At 32.6% G+C, this 17,998-nt stretch overlaps 1 protein-coding gene across 1 annotated transcript; it reads right to left on the bottom strand.

Moving 5' to 3' along the window:
- Positions 1-1,839: 1,839 nt before the first annotated feature.
- LOC136981191 (patched domain-containing protein 3-like) lies at positions 1,840-14,052 on the bottom strand. Its single transcript, XM_067277472.1, has 4 exons — positions 13,062-14,052; positions 12,675-12,989; positions 2,134-3,186; positions 1,840-1,847 (listed from the first exon to the last, which is right to left on the bottom strand). Exons 1-4 carry the CDS (start codon positions 14,050-14,052, stop codon positions 1,840-1,842), a joined length of 2,367 nt encoding a protein of 788 aa, XP_067133573.1.
- Positions 14,053-17,998: the final 3,946 nt, after the last annotated feature.

Here is a 17,998-nt window from a genome sequence, read left to right on the forward strand (position 1 = left end):
GATCAACTGGAAATTTGGAGGGTTGTCTTTAAACGTGGGGCATCGATGAGTTAGACATATATCAATTAAGCGACTAATTAAAAGCATAACTAAATATATTTTTCATATAAAAACTATATTTATTGTATATATAAACATTTAAATGCGACACAGAATAAACGATAACAAAAACAACGAGGTTTCGATATTTAAGTATTAAAAGACTTCAGAAACCAATTCAATAAATCTATCCTGACGAAAGAAAGTTTATATAATATAATTTTATTACCTATAATATTTTCATGTTCGTCTTGGACAGTTGAGAATTCCTGGAGACAAGCAGGGGGATAAGAGGGTTGGCTAAAGCGTTGAGCACCAAGTAAGATCTCCAAAACAAGAGCGCGTTGAAAGGTGACCTTTCACCTTTTATGCTGAATTTCGTCCAATAGAATTATTCGTAAATCAAAAAAATTATTTAAGTCGTAGAAGACAAATTAAATTATTTTATGATTGTAACTGGTATGCATTAATTGTGTATGTTATTGCAACACTAAGCATTTTAAAGGGAAGTTTGGAATCGAGAGAAATAATGTCCAAAGCCGAAAATTTTGGTAGGTTTTGGGAACATTTTACCGAGAATTTATAAGTAAGTTTACTCGAATATTTATTACTGCAAAAAACTGAAATATTCCATAAATAGAAAAAAAATATATTTTTGAACTATTTGTAACACGCGAAGCAGAAAGACAAACATCTGTGAATAAATAATAAGATAAATGTTAAACTTATGTGCATACCACAATACACATTTTCTTAGAGAACGAAGGATTTGCAAGATGAGAAAGATTGAGATATTGCTAGTGCACTGTATTGTTCAAAGAAATAACATTCGCGAATAAACATTCTGAATGAAAATTGATGTTTCTAATAATTTCATATAACTAATTATCACTATTTTGTTTGCTTCCGTAGGAGAACAGCCACATTTATTCATCGTTTCATGCAAACATTTAAGCGCATTTGTTAATTGCTTACATATTACTACGAATGATAGTAATACAAGCTTTGAGTTATACGCAATAACACACAGTAACTTGATAGAAACTGTGTTGCGTATTGCTGATATAACTCAATAACTAGCGTATGACAAGTATATTATTATTATATTATCTGTTATTGCGTATGAGAGCTCTGTTTTATTTTCCTGGAAAATGTCTACTCAATTACTACGGATCCTGCCTTTGAAGTGTCATATACCAGGAATAAAGCTATATTATTATAAAATAATTTAATATAATTATGTGATGTAAGTTTGATAATTATGAACTCTTCTTATTTTACAGTATTCAGCATAGTTCTTAAAAATACGAGTAAATTGCAGTTTAAAAATGTCCGAAGATTTCTAGATTATACATTAAACTGGATAGGAAATAGACTGTATGTCGCATTATATGTCATAGAAGAGGATGTTTTCTACTCCATATAAAAGTACAATGAATGCAATTAAGATAAAAATATTTCACGTTTTTATGACAAAGACTAATGGTGTAAGAAGAATACGCATAAAAGATTACTGACATCCAAATGGGAGATTCGTTTAATGTTCTTAACTCGACCAGTGTGATTACATTCTACTTACCTACAATCGTATCTGGATTATTTTTCAGAAAACCTACAATCTTGAAACGAAAGATTTTTTCACTATGATTTTTTCACTATATTTCACAAAAGGTTTTTTCTCTATGTGAAAAATTAAAAGAAAGGTATCAAAAAACATAAAAAAGAGAAATGATCTGTTCTCATCAACTACACACCCTTTTCTAAACTTGAATGAACCTACAGTAGTTATGGTTAAAATATCTAAGTGTCTATAAGGAAGAATAATAAAACTTATAAAATAAAAAATTGAATAAAACGTAGTGCCGATCAGTGGGAAACCTCACTAATATTACAATGCTGTTTCTCCCCCTTCAACTATTTGAATATTTCGCAAACGTGATTTTTTGTCATGACAACTAAATGTCATCAACGAAAGCACAGTAGGAATGAATAGCAAGGCGTGGAAAACGGTTAGGACAGTAATTAAAAATACTATTTTTATAAAAACTACGAACATATAAAACTTTCTATAAAGAAACAATATTCCGAATATACTTGACAACGATCCTTGAAGAATTGGATAACCTATTTCATATAAGGCATCTTTCAGCTTTTCACTCGAATCCTCGGGTGACGACATTACAAAAGCATGCGTTATATGTGCAGGGAAATTCACGCAAAATCCAACGCACAAAATCAAGCTCATCATAAAAAATATATCGAGATTTACTTCCCATAAACTCATAAATCCCACAGTCTCGATTATAGTGGAAACGACAGATATTGCTACCAACACGGCGCAAAGTATATTTGGAACGAACAAAAAAAATATTATAAGAATTAACAACATTGTCACCCAAAGTAACTGAATAACAATAGCTTCAATAATAATTCCCTGTTCAATTAAATGTGAGAACGGAGAGTGTATCAAAACTTGGAATGGTGCCTTGTCCGCAATATTCATCACATCATTTAGTAATTTCATCTCGGATTCTCTATCCATCACATTTTTAGCCATGACGAAAAATCGACTTAATAATATATCAGATCGGTCTTCATTAAAAACTATATCATTCGAAAATTCATCGGCACCTTTTAATCTCAGAAAAATATTTCCAAGTCCTTCTAAGAAATCCTCTTTATTAGACATGTTATATCCCCCTAACGAATATTTCGAAACAGGATGTTCCTGAAATTCTTTGTAATATTTCAACCAAGAAACAGTCGTACGTGAATCGCAGATTTGAGGATGAGATTCGAAATTTCTCATCATGGTATCAATTTTCTGCTGTACATTCTTATCGGAATAATCGATTGTTTGGTTAATAATTATATGAAAAGGAAAAGCATATTCACCGAAATATTTATACATGATTCGAGTGCCTTCTGAAATCGTAGAATCATTTGGATAAAGTTTATGCAAATCGATTCCTTGTCTAATCGATAGTATTCCCCATACGCTTACACCCAAATTAATAAAGTAAACAAACATAATGGCAATTTTTACATGTGAATAAGAAAAAAGTTTTCCAAAATACTTTCGGAATATCTTCATGAAGAATTCTTCGTCTTGTTGATGTTTTAGTTGAGACGCGAATGTTTTAGAATCTAAAAATAAAATAAAATTTGAATAAATAAAGTTACTATAACCTTTCCTGACAAAGATAAAATAATGAACAAATTAAAGGATATATATTAATATTTATGATAATTTTTATAAGTCTCAAAGCACTTTCGTAAGCAGATTTTTGGATTTACTTGAAAAGAACATTATATTTACTCCCACAATTATTCACTTTCATTAAAAGTACGTCACCACACGCTGCATGGATGAAATGTACACGAATGTCATTTATACGTGTTTGTGCAGTACCTACTCAGAAAAAACCCAACACATAGATGAAACCCAACTGTCATAGCTGGGCACGAGAAAATTTTAAACTCGGAAAATTTCTCACGTCTAAAAAATTTTCCAAACAAGAAAAACGCACAAAGAACAATTTCCATAATAATAGCATTACATGTTTTAATTACGAAATGAATAAATAATATTACATATCGCAAGAATATCAATACATATTGTTTTATAAAGCGGTGTATGAGATACAGTCAATACTTAAGTTTATTTAAATTAAATTCGCTTGTGCCAGCAAATATAGGTGGCGTACGAGTCGACCAAAGTGGCTGCCGCAAAGGGTATAACGTGCTTGGCAACGTACGAGAGTTACTTGCGTGTTGTCTTTTTAATAACTTTTCTCTCTGTAGTCAAAACGTTTTATTCGCATTTGTATCCGACATTAATCCTAGTTGATTTCGTAGTTGTTTAAGTCACGATGATTACACTTTGTGACATTCTAGAATATGTGGCTGATCGAAAAAGATGTCTTACAGAAGGAGAGGAAATACTAAAACTGATAATTTCACATCTATCCAGCTCTTTCTTAGCAAACAATTCACTTCAGTTTCACAGCTAATTTTTCTGAGCTTAAAATTCTTTTATACAAATGTTTTCACCCTATCTAATATAGGCCATCGTCAGGTTTAATATTATAAATGTTCGAAAATGCCACGTACCGTTTTCGAATATTTTACATATTTAAAATTTAAAAAATAATTTAACTTTAAAATAAATTGAAAGAAGTGTGTACATTAAATAAATAAACAAACAAATAAAACATAGAAAACAAAGGTAAGTAGAAAGAAATGATTTCAGGGTTTTTAAATGCCATTCCTTTTTCTATTATATATTTCTACGCTGTTGGAAGCGCATTAGCATCCATAGCATTTATGCAAAGGTTTTTCATTTTACTTTTATAAATTTCCACCTTTTCCATCTCCAACGCAATGGATGGAGAGTGCACCGTTTAATTAAATGACTTTAGCCTCTTCCCATTTTACAATCGCTCCTTCAGTCTGTGCCATAATTGCTAATAGTGTTGTGTCCTTTGTCAAAATTGTATGTATGTTCTCGCAGACGTACCGCCAGGTTTCTTCTAGTCACACCCACATAATCTTTTTCGATTCCTAACTGTTGATTTTCAAATGGAATTTTATATACCCCAGCTTTACCTTCCTTTTTTACGCTGTCTTTATCGTTCCGTAGCAAGCTACAGATATTAGGTGCTCTTTTATAGATCATTCTCGATTTTTATTAAAAAAAGAGCATTTGATACAACTTTGACAAACGACACAACACAATATTATCAATTATAGCACAGACTGAAGGAACGATTGTAAAATGGGAAGAGGCTAAAGTTATTTAAACGGTGCACTCTCCATCCATTGCGTTGGAGATGGAAAAGGTGGAAATTTATAAAAGTAAAATGAAAAACCGTTGCATAAATGCTATGGATGCTAATGCGCTTCCAACAGCGTAGAAATATATAATAGAAAAAGGAATAGCATTTAAAAACCCTGAAATCATTTCTTTCTACTTACCTTTGTTTTCTATGTTTTATTTGTTTGTTTATTTATTTAATGTACACACTTCTTTCAATTTATTTTAAAGTTAAATTATTTTTTAAATTTTAAATATGTAAAATATTCGAAAACGGTACGTTCCATTTTGGAACATTTATAATATTAAACCTGACGATGGCCTATATTAGATAGGGTGAACACTTTCTATTCTAACAAACTACTTTATACCCATAGCAGCCGCCATTATGTAGTTCGCGCTAATACCGCTAGGTGTCAGATCTATCGTTGGAACAAGCGAATAACATTTTTCTTTTTAACTTTAAAAACTTAGTACAAACCGACATTAAATTTAAAATTTTTTAATCTGACTTTAATAATAACATTTTTATTTAAAATGTAATTTCATATTTAAAACTGAAATTGAAACTGATTTCACTTCAAACAAATATATAATGTAAAATACTTCAATTATTTCAGTTATGATATATAAGAACTGTTTTCAGAAAAATTGAATATTGTAGTTAAAATGTACGGTACGGTACCTACATGTCGTACTAAAATGTCGTACTAAAATGCTTCCATAGACTCACAGCATTTCGCATCTCATAGAAATGTTGGGTATAACGGATTTCTGATATTTATGTCTGTGTTACAGTCAAAACCCGTTTTTAGTTAGAATGCGTTTTAACTAGTTTATACTGGATGTCTTTGTTAATACCTGTTTTAACTCAAATTCATTTCTGACTAGCAGTAAATTCTAGTTTTAACTGGACAAAACGGGTTTTAACAAAGACATCCAGTATAAACTAGTTTCAACTAGTTAAAACGCATCCTAACTAAAAAATGGTTTTGACTGCAACATATAGAATGATTCGGGGTAAGATGGTAAGGGGAGGAAGTTGCCTACTTTTTGATATGTTCAAACGGTGACGTCAGATATTGTCATGTGTTTATATGATGAATCGTTGGGCCAGTATTGAGTGCGGAAACCTGTAGTTGACTACTATTATCTCATTTTCTACATCTGAGAAGAATAAAAGCAAGATAAGAACGAAGTTTTTGTTGCGAAATGCTTCTAGAATCATTTTAAAACTAAAAGTTAAAATAGAATTTATTAAAAATTGCGTAAACCAATTAATGTGTGATGTAGTCAAGATTTTAAAGTTTCCATTGTGAGCTATCGCCGATCCCGATCGGACATGCTAGGACACGTGACCCCACTAGGCATCTTACTCCGACAAATGGGAAAGATGCCACATTTTTCTTGGGGTAACATGTCTATTTTTTGTTAATTGAATTCCAATATGCCTATTTTAAATAAATTTTTGTTTTTTCGTTTTATTGCAGGATATGCATAGAAATTATATAAGGACTTCTCAAAAAGGTTTTGGACTAAAAAAGCTTTCAGCTAGCTATAGAGCACGTTAGAACGGGCGGAAACTTAACAATACTTATACTGCGCTGTTATAATTACTATGAAGTTCTTTATACTATTGATACATATGCAATAAATTAAATTTGGTTAAGATATTCAAAAATTAATTTTATGCAATTATATTTGTTATCTTACCCTAATGGCATTTGGCATCTCATCCGGATACTTGGGGTGAGATGCCTAAAATGCCAGACAGTAAAATAGTCGTCATTGCAAACACAATATACAATTATTTTTCATGTACTCCAAAGTTTTGTTTGAAAAACATGCTCAAGAATATGATATTTTCGTTAGAGGCTTCCAAAACCCAAATTATCGCTATAATTTCCTTCATGAGCAAAATGTTAGGCATCTTCCCCCGAATCACTATACATAACTTTATTTATTTCCCCCAAACATATTTATGTAGCTAAAATTAGTTTTAAATAATGTTAAAAGTTAAAACTACTTTTATCTAACATCAAAACATGTACAGCAGTAAATTAACTAGACAAAACCCATTTTGTCTAGTTAAAACTAGAATTTACAGCTAGTCAAAAATGAATTTGAGTTAAAACTAGTTTTAACTAGACGAAACGGGTTTTAACGAAGACATCTAGTATAAACTAGTTTCAACTAGTTAAAACGCGTTCTAACTATAAACGGGTTTCGATTGTAACATCTATATAAAATGAGTATACGTTAAGCTTATAAATTGGAAAAAGTATAAAGAGGAGGAAAAAAAAATAACCTGTTTACTATTGTTATTGTTTCTTTTTCTGAACATGGTTCATTATTGCTTTACCGGCATTTATAACACACAACAGCGTTATTGCTTTCTATGTCAAGAAACACACTTAATACAGTAATGCATTAACGTACTGTACTTGTTACAAAATTATTTAACTACGCCTCATAAAACAACTACGGAAATTATATTTATCTTTGTATACTAGTACATTTATCAATTAACAAAAGTTATTGTACTGGAAAATTATGGATGCAGATATTTAGTCTTACAGATCAGAAATAATATTTTTTATTTAGTTCACCTACAGGTGAACTAAATAAAAAATATTATTTCATTCGATCCTTCTTGATCGGAAAGATTGGCGCCGACTACCTTTTTTCCGGCCGTCATTAGCGATATCCACAGACGAAATCGGCCGTGCAGAGGTTAATGGATCACGAGAAAGCGTCGTCTCGCATTCGAGAAAGTGTAACAGGAGACTTTCTCAACTAGCTACGAACAACAATTGTTTCGTAACTTGTACAATATTAAAGCCGAATTTTGATATAGAAAGTTCGGCTATATCACAGATGTGTTTCATTGATTAAAGTTTGGAACGTGTCCACGTGCTACAAAACTGAGTGAACTGATACATACGGATACATGTGGACCGTTTGAACAATCTATGTCTGGTTATAGATACAGTGGGCGATTGGTTAAGAAACAAATCGGATAACGAACAGTTTCACGAAAGATTTTTTATGATCGGACAAAGAATACTTCACTGCACAAACATAAAAAGAAGCAACGGAAATAGTAAATGCCGATTGATTTTCCCTTGTCTTCAGGCAACAATTCGAAACTTTTCGGAGCGCGGGAAACGTCGACATCGACGCTCAATCCGATATATACTGATCAGATAGTATTCCTCGAACTTTGAAATACTCCCTTGTAATTCCAGCCGTTTATTTTTCTGACAGAAACAATTCTTTTATAGTATTCGCGAGACTGTCGGGCGGGCACTCGTTAATTTTTGCGTGGGTTTTTATTTTCGAAAGATGAGAGTATAATAGCAAAGGTAAAGAGTGGGCAGAAGACGTCTGATGTCGCTGGGCAGTACGGCTTGAACAAATCTACAATAGGGCGCAGTTCACTCTTATCTAAGAAAGATACAGTATAATCAAGAATACTCAAGCAGCTGAAGGAATAACAAAAATCACATCTGAGAAATAAAGAACATTGAAGAGCCCATAATGGAACCTAAATGGATCTGACAACAGAAGAAAGCCAAGAACTCTTGAACGGAGAACAAACACCAAAAAACTCGGCGAGATATGTTTTCTTCTGAAAAAAAGGATTAATGCCGATATCTGTTATTAATTGAACATCTTTTGAAGAAGTGGGGGATGTCAAATCAACGGTCTTAAAATGGCATACAAACCAGGTTCAGGTTAATAGGCTTGGAGATCTCTACAATTACATTGCTATTAATTACTTCTGAAAATCCTGAAAAAGAGAGAAAAGCAATCGACATTATACAGATTCTTTAATTAACCTCCACAAACAAACAAACAAACAAACAAAAAAGTTGACTAATAAAAATGCAAGACTGTGTATATGTGTATTTTTATTATTACATATAAATAAACGTAATAAGAAAGTATATGCTGTATTTTTTTTTATATTTTAGGGTCTCCAAAACGAATTAATTAAATTCCCATAAAAACCTATGGTAAATCCACAATCGGTTAATGAACAATTCAGATAACGAACAAAGTCTTGGAACGGATTATGTTCGTTAACCCATCACCCACTGTACTTTGTTTTATTTAAAAATGACTTTTCAAGATTTCAATTTACCTGTTTATTAAGAAAAAGTCTGAAGTGTCTGAAAAGCTAAAATAAATGATCGCTGAAGTTAAAGTTACTAGACATACGGTCAAAGAAATTCTGTATGACAATGGCAGAGAATTTGATAACGCTATTGTTAGAAAAATGGAATAAGACAACGATTGACTATGCCATATATTCCAGAACAGAATGGTTACTGTGAACGTGAAAATAGAACAATAGTTGAGGTAGCAAAGTCCTTAATGTATAATAATAAAAATTTCACTCAAAAGCTATGGGCAGAGTTAGTAAATACTGCAACCTATATCCTAAATAAAACAAGTCCATCAATTATTGAAGGTAAATCGCCATTTGAACTATGGATAATAAAATACCAAATACTAAATACTTGAGTATCATTGGGAGTATTGCTTTGCTCATGTACCCAAGCAAATAAGGAAAAAGTGGAAGAAGAAAGCAGAGAAAGGTATTTTAATAGGATATGATAATGATGATGGGTATCGCATATGGAACAAAAAAATAACAAGCTCATTCGTTCGAGAGATGTCGCTTTATCAAGAAGAATCCTTGATAGTTAAAAATGATAACTTGAATACACCTTATCCTGAAATAATCATGAAGTCTGACAGTTTACAAGAAGATGATAGTTATCTGAACGCTGAAAAAGATTTGAGTTTTCAGATGAAGTTGAGAGCAAAGAGGCAACACAACAAATGACTCTACGGGATCGTTCAGAGCTTATGAGTCCCATATTTGATGACTATGTTATATCGGCAATCTCAAATGCCTTTGAAGATCCGAGTACTTAAACAGAGGAAATTAGTTGTCAGAACCGAGAGAAATTGTTAAGTGCTATGAATTGTAAAATAAAATCCTTAAAAGAAAACCAGATATAGACTCTTGAAGAGTTATCAGACGGATAAAAAGCAATTCCATGCAGATGGGTATTTAAAACAAAGACCAATCCAGATGGTTCGATAGAAAAGTTTAAATCAAGACTGGTAGCAAAGGAACTCTCTCAAAGAAAAGGAAAAGATTTTGATCAAACATTTGGCCCTGTTGCCAAGTTAGGAACAACTATAGCACTTTTTAGTGTTGCAGCAAATGAAAATATGTCTCTGACACAATTTGATGTCTCAACAGCTTTCCTATATGGTACAATAGACGAGAACACTTGCACGGAACAGCCAGAGAAATTTAGTGATTGTCCAAACAGAATCTGTACGTTAAGACGAAGTCTTTATAGACTCAAAACAAGCCGCAGGATGTTGGAACAAGAGATTTGGAGACTACCTTTTAAAATTGGGTTTCCAAAAGAGTAATAGTTCATAAAAAAAAGAGGTCCAAATAAACTTTTGCTAACCTTGTATGTAGATGATGGTTTGAAGGCGGCAACAGATCCTCAGGAATGAGCAAAGTTTATACAGAAGTTATCACATGTATTTTACATTGTCTCTAGATCTGCTACCTATTTCTTAGATTTAGAAAATCACAAAGTGATGGATCGATTTTTGTAAATCAAAAGTACTATACTAAAAATATTATTGAGCGTTTTGGCATGCAAGATTGCAGACTTGTTCAACGCTAACAATTAATGAAAGCAATAAATCAAGAGAAAGTAGGTTCCTGAGAGAATAATAAAGAACACAATAGAATAAACCATATCGTCAAGCAGTAGGTGTTCTTGAGTACTTGTTAGTTGGTACACGCCCTGATATTGGTGTGAGATCACAACCGTGCGTGAATGATATCGTCGCTATCGTTCCATCACTTAATCGGTAAACTAGCTTCTTAGCCGGCTCTCGTTTGTCATAACCGATGGCTTCCGTTGATTAATAGTAAAGAAAGGTCTATAAGGATCCCCTGTGAGTTGTTTTCCTGACACCAGCTAATCAGTATTGTGAACGCGGATTACTATGCGTAATCAATCGTCTCGCGGAATAACGAGTGAGAGGGATCGCGAGTAAGTTGGAAGGTGGAAAGTTGGTGGGTGAGTTAAGCAATACTCCATTTTAACAATAACAATAAAAAGTTTAATGGAATCGATTAAATCAGTGAAACACAAAATAAATGAATTACAAATTGAACGATCTTAAATCTGAGCCTAACCCGCGAGAGAGATCTTACAAAATAATCTCGTAGTACATAATATCTCATCAAATTAACAGATTCGGTGTCTTTAGATGTCTTCTATTTAAAAGTTCATATCTTTGCTTCTATAGGCACATATGTACAAATCTTTAGTCTTCTAATTTATATAGGCAGACATATGGAGGCCCTTTGTTCACTTCTTCTCACAAGGAATCTTTAAGGTGAACTCCTCGATTTAGGCGCGAAATTAGATAATATTCTTAGAGTTTACCCAATCAAATCATTACAAAATTACATCATGAAACGGGGTTAATCTGTAAACGACTCGACGATTAAAACATCGATAAGAACGTTGAAATAGGAAATGAACTTCCTTTTCAGTGGAAAGGGGGGGAAAAAGTCCCTTTTTTTAACTATAGAATTTTAAAAGGTTTAGGTCCATCATTAAGTAAATTAAATATAACAATCAAATTAATCTATCCCTTAACATACAGATGTTTTCAATTCTAGATCTTTCTAACCATAAAACAAAGGATTGACGTCTAGATGACGTCAAGAGAAGGAAAAACGAAAGTTTAGTCGACATCTGTTTTCAGTGCGTTGTCGCCTGAATTTCCCTCTAAATTTAACATAATTTACAAATGAAATAAATGAATTTAAAGATAATAAATTGAACTTAAAATTTTAAATAATTAGGGGGTTAAAAAAGGAGGGTGACTTTAACATTGGTTATGCAGTAGGAGTTGCTTCAAGGTCACTTGAAATTTATACTAATTAGAACTGGATAAATGTTAAAAGGATCTTCTGCTACAAAAGGGTACACTTGATTATGGAATACTCTATAAGAAAGGATACAAGATGAGCATTTTTGAGGAAAATACAGTGAAGCTAATCACGGTGAAGATTTGGTCACTGGACATTCTACTTCCGGAGTTGTTTGTATTTATTTCAGCGGAGCAATCACCTGGCTTAGTGAAAGACAAAATTCAGTTGCAATATCTACTACAGAAGCAGAAGTGGCGGCTGCAACTGAAGCAGCACGTGAAATAGTATGGCTGATACGATTTTGTTTTTATTTTAAACTCTTTCTGCTTCTATTAGTGAATATTTTTTTTTTTCCATTGTAAAGATTAACAGGAGTTCACACAAGTCGAGATAAAGAAATGCTCATATAGCATCTATTATAAAAACCTCACTATCGCAAGAAATTCAAAAGTTGCCAAGTTAGAGCAAAAAATATTAACATTTTAATTTCTGTTTTTTGTAAACTCATCAAAGAAGAAATAAATGTAAAATTTAAATGAATTATTCTGTAGTAGCCTGTAGATAAATAATGTTTTTAGTCTGCGGCTTACATGCTCATAAAAATTATTTAATATGTCTTGGTTCTTAGTTTAAATTAGTTTAAAACAATTCGTATAAACAAACGTAAACAAAAGCTATATTGGATATAGACATCTTAGTTAAATGTATTCTAATACTTTTCGTTTCAAATATCATACAACGCTCCATATTTAAAAATGATATTTATACTATCATCAATTTTAGATGCTAATATAGATAAAAAGGTCAAGTTGGAGTCTTTTTTACCTGGATGCCGAAATGTAATTGGATTGAGTCCTTTCTCTTCTCTATATCCACTTAATGCCATACAACCACCGAAAAACGTTATCTGGTAAGCATACGTGAAAAATATAGAAGTAGCAGAATAGTAAGAAAACATTCTCACAAGAGGAAACTCGGTCGTCATTCCAATACTATATGCAAGAAAATTCGTAAGCGAAGTCAGTGTAATGGAAATTCCTGCTTTTCGATAAGTGTCTTTCATTCGTCTTTCCACATTTGTCGAGCGATCTGTCATTCTCCAACACGCAATCAACACGAAGGCGTCGTCTAACTCTGTAACTGGATATCAAATAAACTGTAATTACAATATACGTATCATTTCACTATGCTCACGATAATAGAAATACTTACCTATGACAAAAAACGGAATGCAGATATTGAAATAAGTCCATTGTATTTTGCATAATCCCATTAAACTAAACGCTGTTGTTATCGCCAATCCGGCCGATACCACATTTGCCACACCAAGCCAGGGTTTGCTTCTCACGAAATTTAAACTCAGACAACTTATCATTGAGAAGATGGAAACGAAACCGACAACCGCCCCTATCATCGGTTTTAAAGTTATATATAGTACTTTGGCATTATCTTCAATCGATTTAAATGGATCCTGAAATATTCTAATATGTACAAAATGCAATTTTTCTATCTCCTTTTGTATTTGTCGCTGCCATAGAATCATCCAATATTGTTTCCATTTCCTGCTAATATCTAACGGATAAAGCAATCTTATTGCATGAGCTGCTTTAACGAACCCCTCTTTATCAGTGTGAACACCTCCTAAATTAATTCCATATATATTATAAGATAAAGTCATCAAATCAATATCTACAGGATATTTAATCTTCCACTTTTTGGCGGTTACATTCTTCATAATCAATAAGAAAATTGGATTTTCGAAGCATTTCTCTCGAACTATTCCACAAACATCAGAGTACTTGATTGTGTCTTCTTTCGCTGTTACGGGAGTATTTTTCACGATATCATTTAATTTTTTAATTTCTCTCATTACCTCATCGTTGAGCACGTTACCAAAATCTTTTTTAACGATGTACATTACGAGACCTTTAGGTGGAGTAGGATTCCTCAAAGTATCGAAATGTACAGAAGTGTTAAATGGAAACATCTTCTCAACAAATAACTTGCTGTTGTACACACTTCCTCTATCTGCTACAACTAATTCTCCAATATTTTCCTTTAACAACAATTTTGAAATACCAAAAGCAACAGAAGCCGTAATTAATATAGGAAGTAACACAAAATATAAAGGATATCTGGCAACTTTTTCTCCCAGTTTTTCGAAAACGTGTATCAAAATATTTCTTACGCAATCAACCTTCATACTTGATTTTTTATAGATGACCTATAAAGTACTAAATAAAGATTAAAAACTTACAAAGTAAATTTTACAATTAATTTAATGCTTTTTAAAACGCTTTTCTATATTGTAATAATAACATGAACAATTTTGTAAAAATATGGAATGAAATTGCAATGTAATAAAACAATAAATCAATTGTTATTGTTGAACACTTACTGTTTTCTCCATCCTGCTTCAATGAAAAAATTTGTAAAGAAGTAAACCATAAATAGATGAGAAAACAAAGAACGTGTTAAATGTGACTTTTAGCGGTTTGTTACTATAGGTTTAAGGTAAACCTCATTGTGTTAGAAATAATAAAACTAAAGAACGTCTACAGTAAATACAGATATTACTAAGGAAATAAGAACTGATGAATGGTATGACAGCCGAAATTCATTGCTTGATAATTGATATCAATAAAGTCTATATTCATTCCTGTATGAGAAGTCTTTATAAAGCGATACTGTAAACTTTAATTTTTTGTAACTAAAATTTAAATGGAAGAAGCTAGAATAACAATAATTAAACTTAAACCTGTATTTCTGATTTGTTCAGTGGCTGAATAAAAAAAAACACTAACACATCTCGCGGATTATGTGTTCATGAAAAGGCTACCACGTGGAGTACTCCTGTTGTTTAAATATCTACTAGCAGATAAGCCCGGCGTTGCTCGGGCAAAAAGTAACGATAGCGAAGATTAACGTTATTACATATCCGAATAGCCAATTTTACTCGTTTTCACAGAATGCACTAACTAGGTTTCCTTGTTTCCAGACTAATTAGAGAATTTTTAGATGGGTCTAAAAATATGTTCGATTTTCTGCAAAAACGCAAAAAGATCGCATCTGCGCCTGTAAATCTTGCACGTCGCTTTCTCTTAACACCTCCGTTGTTGACACTTTCATTGTTAACACTTCCTCCGCAAGAGGAAGTGTTGACAATGGGGGTATTAACTTCTCCCAAAGGGGAAAATTTCGGAAAATTCCTTCTTAGTGTACATTCTCGTGACGTACCCTATTAAAACGAATCAAAAATGCAGAAAACCGCATCTAAACTTGAATAATAGAAGGCAAGTTCTTCACGATAAGCCTTAATCCTGTCTCTCTCCTGACAAGGGGAAATTTCGAAAAATCTCTTTTTAGTGTTAAGCCTGGACTCCACATTACCTGAAACAGAAACTCAGAAGCAGAATTCAAACATACAGAGTTTTCGTTTCAGTTTTGTTTTCGTTCTAACTTGACTCCACTAGCACTTTACGTGGAACTGCGCCATCTGTTGATCAGTTTTGCAATTGTCGTAGAGTCAAAGATGGACGACGCTACGGATTTTGCCTTGCTTTCTCTGCATTTATTAACAATGAAATTGTTAATAATCTTTCAATTATTTACATTTTTTGTCGTATTTTCTAACTTCTTCAATGAATAATTCCAAATCTATTTGTTTCCTCGTCCTTTTCGCTACACTTTCCGCCATTACTACAATCAGAAGTACACGTGACTACGCGTCACAAATCCTTGCGTTTTTATTGGTTGCAGTACGACAGAAGCGCGGAACGAAAACGGAAAAGTTAAATAATTTTTAACTCTGCTTTCAGTCTTGTTTCTGTCCAACTGAACGTTCCAAAACTGAAAGTTTCGTCAGTTTGGCTTTCAGTTTTACGATTACGTCGCGGATTCCGGTAATGTGGAGTCCAGGCTTTAATCTTGCCGTAAACCTTGCACGTCGCTTTCTCGTAACACTTCTATTGTTACTAAACACTTCCATTGTTAACACTTCCTCGCGGGGGAATTTCGTAAAATCCCTTCTTAGTGTACTTACCGTATTAAAACGCAATCAAAAACTAAAGAAACCGTATCTAAAGTAGTATAATAGAAGCAGAGTTCGTCACGATAAGCATTTATTTTGTCCCTATCCCTCCGGGGGATTTCGAAAAATTTCTTATTAGTGTTCGTTCTTGTGACATACGCTAACTGTATTCCAAATTTCAACTTTCAACTTATAACCGTTTGGGCTCTTCGCTTATTATTATTATTATTATTATTATCATCATCATCATCATCATCAACCCATCTTAATTATATACACAGATTCGGAATAAGTCTCTTCTTACTATCTCTCGAATCAATTATCCTAATTTTTCTAAAAGTTTCAAAATACAGTAGAGCATCGTTATCCGACTTAATTGGGGACTGGGGTTGGTCGGATAACCGAAAACTATGAAAAAATACATTATTAGTATAGTGTATTAGGCGTGATTTAAATACTAGCCTCCCTTTCATGGTCGAGCCTGTGTTGCCAGCTAAAACATGCAAAAATCTAACAAAAATAATATTAAAGTAGCCAAGACATAACCAAATATTGTAGCGCCACATCACTAGCGGACATTTGAATTTGCCGACTAGAACGCGGTCGGTTAACCGATAAGTCGGTTAATCGGAGGTCGGATAACGATGCTCTACTGTATATTTTTCCCTATACACAAACTTTTTTAAAACTTTCAGAAATTTTTGAATTTATGCTATGCAATTATTAAGATTCAAAGCAGGTGAAAAATTTATGCCTCAACGCACACTAGAATTCATACATTAAAAAAATAAAACCGCAAGTTTTTTGTATTTTCATGGTCCTGAGTCCAAAAATGTAAAATGTAGGCGGATCATTTTTGACCAAATCGTAAAACTTTTCCTTTGTTATATATCACCAGGAAAAGTAAAAATAAAATAACGTAATAATGATATATAATTATATTGACATTAAAATAGTAATGGCGCAGTTTCTTATTTTAAGTAAAATATAATTGAATATCGACGAAAATTTAAATCAAAAGTTTTCTCACACTGTTAAATGTATTCAATAAAAAAATGTCTTTAACAATAATAATAATAATAATAATATTGGAAAACAACACACAAAATGTACTACGACATAGCCATAATCACAGATAAAACAATTTACCACAACAGACCAGACATCACACTCATTGACAAACACAATAAAATCACTTACACTATAGACATATCCATTTCAAACACTCACAATGTACAAAACACATTCACTGGAAAAATCAGCAAGTACACAGAACTCGCTCAAAAAATAAGGCATCTGTGGAGGATGGATAGGGTGCTAATTGTACCTGTTGTTCTCTACTCTACAGATGTGATGTACCACACACACTACATAAAAGCCTGGGAACATTACAATTGAATAGAAATACATACATCACACTACAGAAGGCATTATTTGAATACATGCCACATTGTTACGAAATTCTTGAATACTGACACTGACACATTTATTGCTGTAGTGCACTGTTGCAAGGGAAAATAACCGTATTTTTAGATGGCAATGTAAACATAACTCGAAAGTACTGTATAGGTGTTAAGGAGTATATGAAGAACTTAAGCACTGAAGAGGGGTCAGAAAAAATAATACTGATCCGAAATGCATTTGTAAAAAGGCAATAAAGGAGTTTTTTGAAACCTGTAAAGCCGTGAGGCAGTCTACCGTCAATTTTTTCGGATTAAAGAGACAATTACCAAATCAACACTTAATTAATTTTAGTTTTGTTTTGGTTGCTATGCCTTGACTCTGGTCCGGCATAGTACACAGCCACCGGTGTCAACCGAGTATAACCCGCTACACCCAACATAATGATGTGAGATCCAAGAAGGAGCGGTCGATCATTTATGGAATTATTTGGATTAATAATTTAAAATTTAAATATACAGTAGAGCATTGTTTATCCGACTCAATTGAAGACTGGAATTGGTCGGATAACTGAAAAAAACGGATAACCGAAAGGTATGAAAAAATATATTATTAGTATAGTATATTAGTATATCGCTATTAGCCTACTTCGCGTTGAATTTTCATCGATGTTAAGTCTAACAAAATTTTTTAAAAATAATAATCATCGCTATTTGTA

Source organism: Centruroides vittatus, unplaced genomic scaffold (genome assembly GCF_030686945.1).
Source record: "Centruroides vittatus isolate TY-2023 unplaced genomic scaffold, ASM3068694v2 contig_747, whole genome shotgun sequence".
Lineage (NCBI taxonomy): Eukaryota > Metazoa > Arthropoda > Arachnida > Scorpiones > Buthidae > Centruroides > Centruroides vittatus.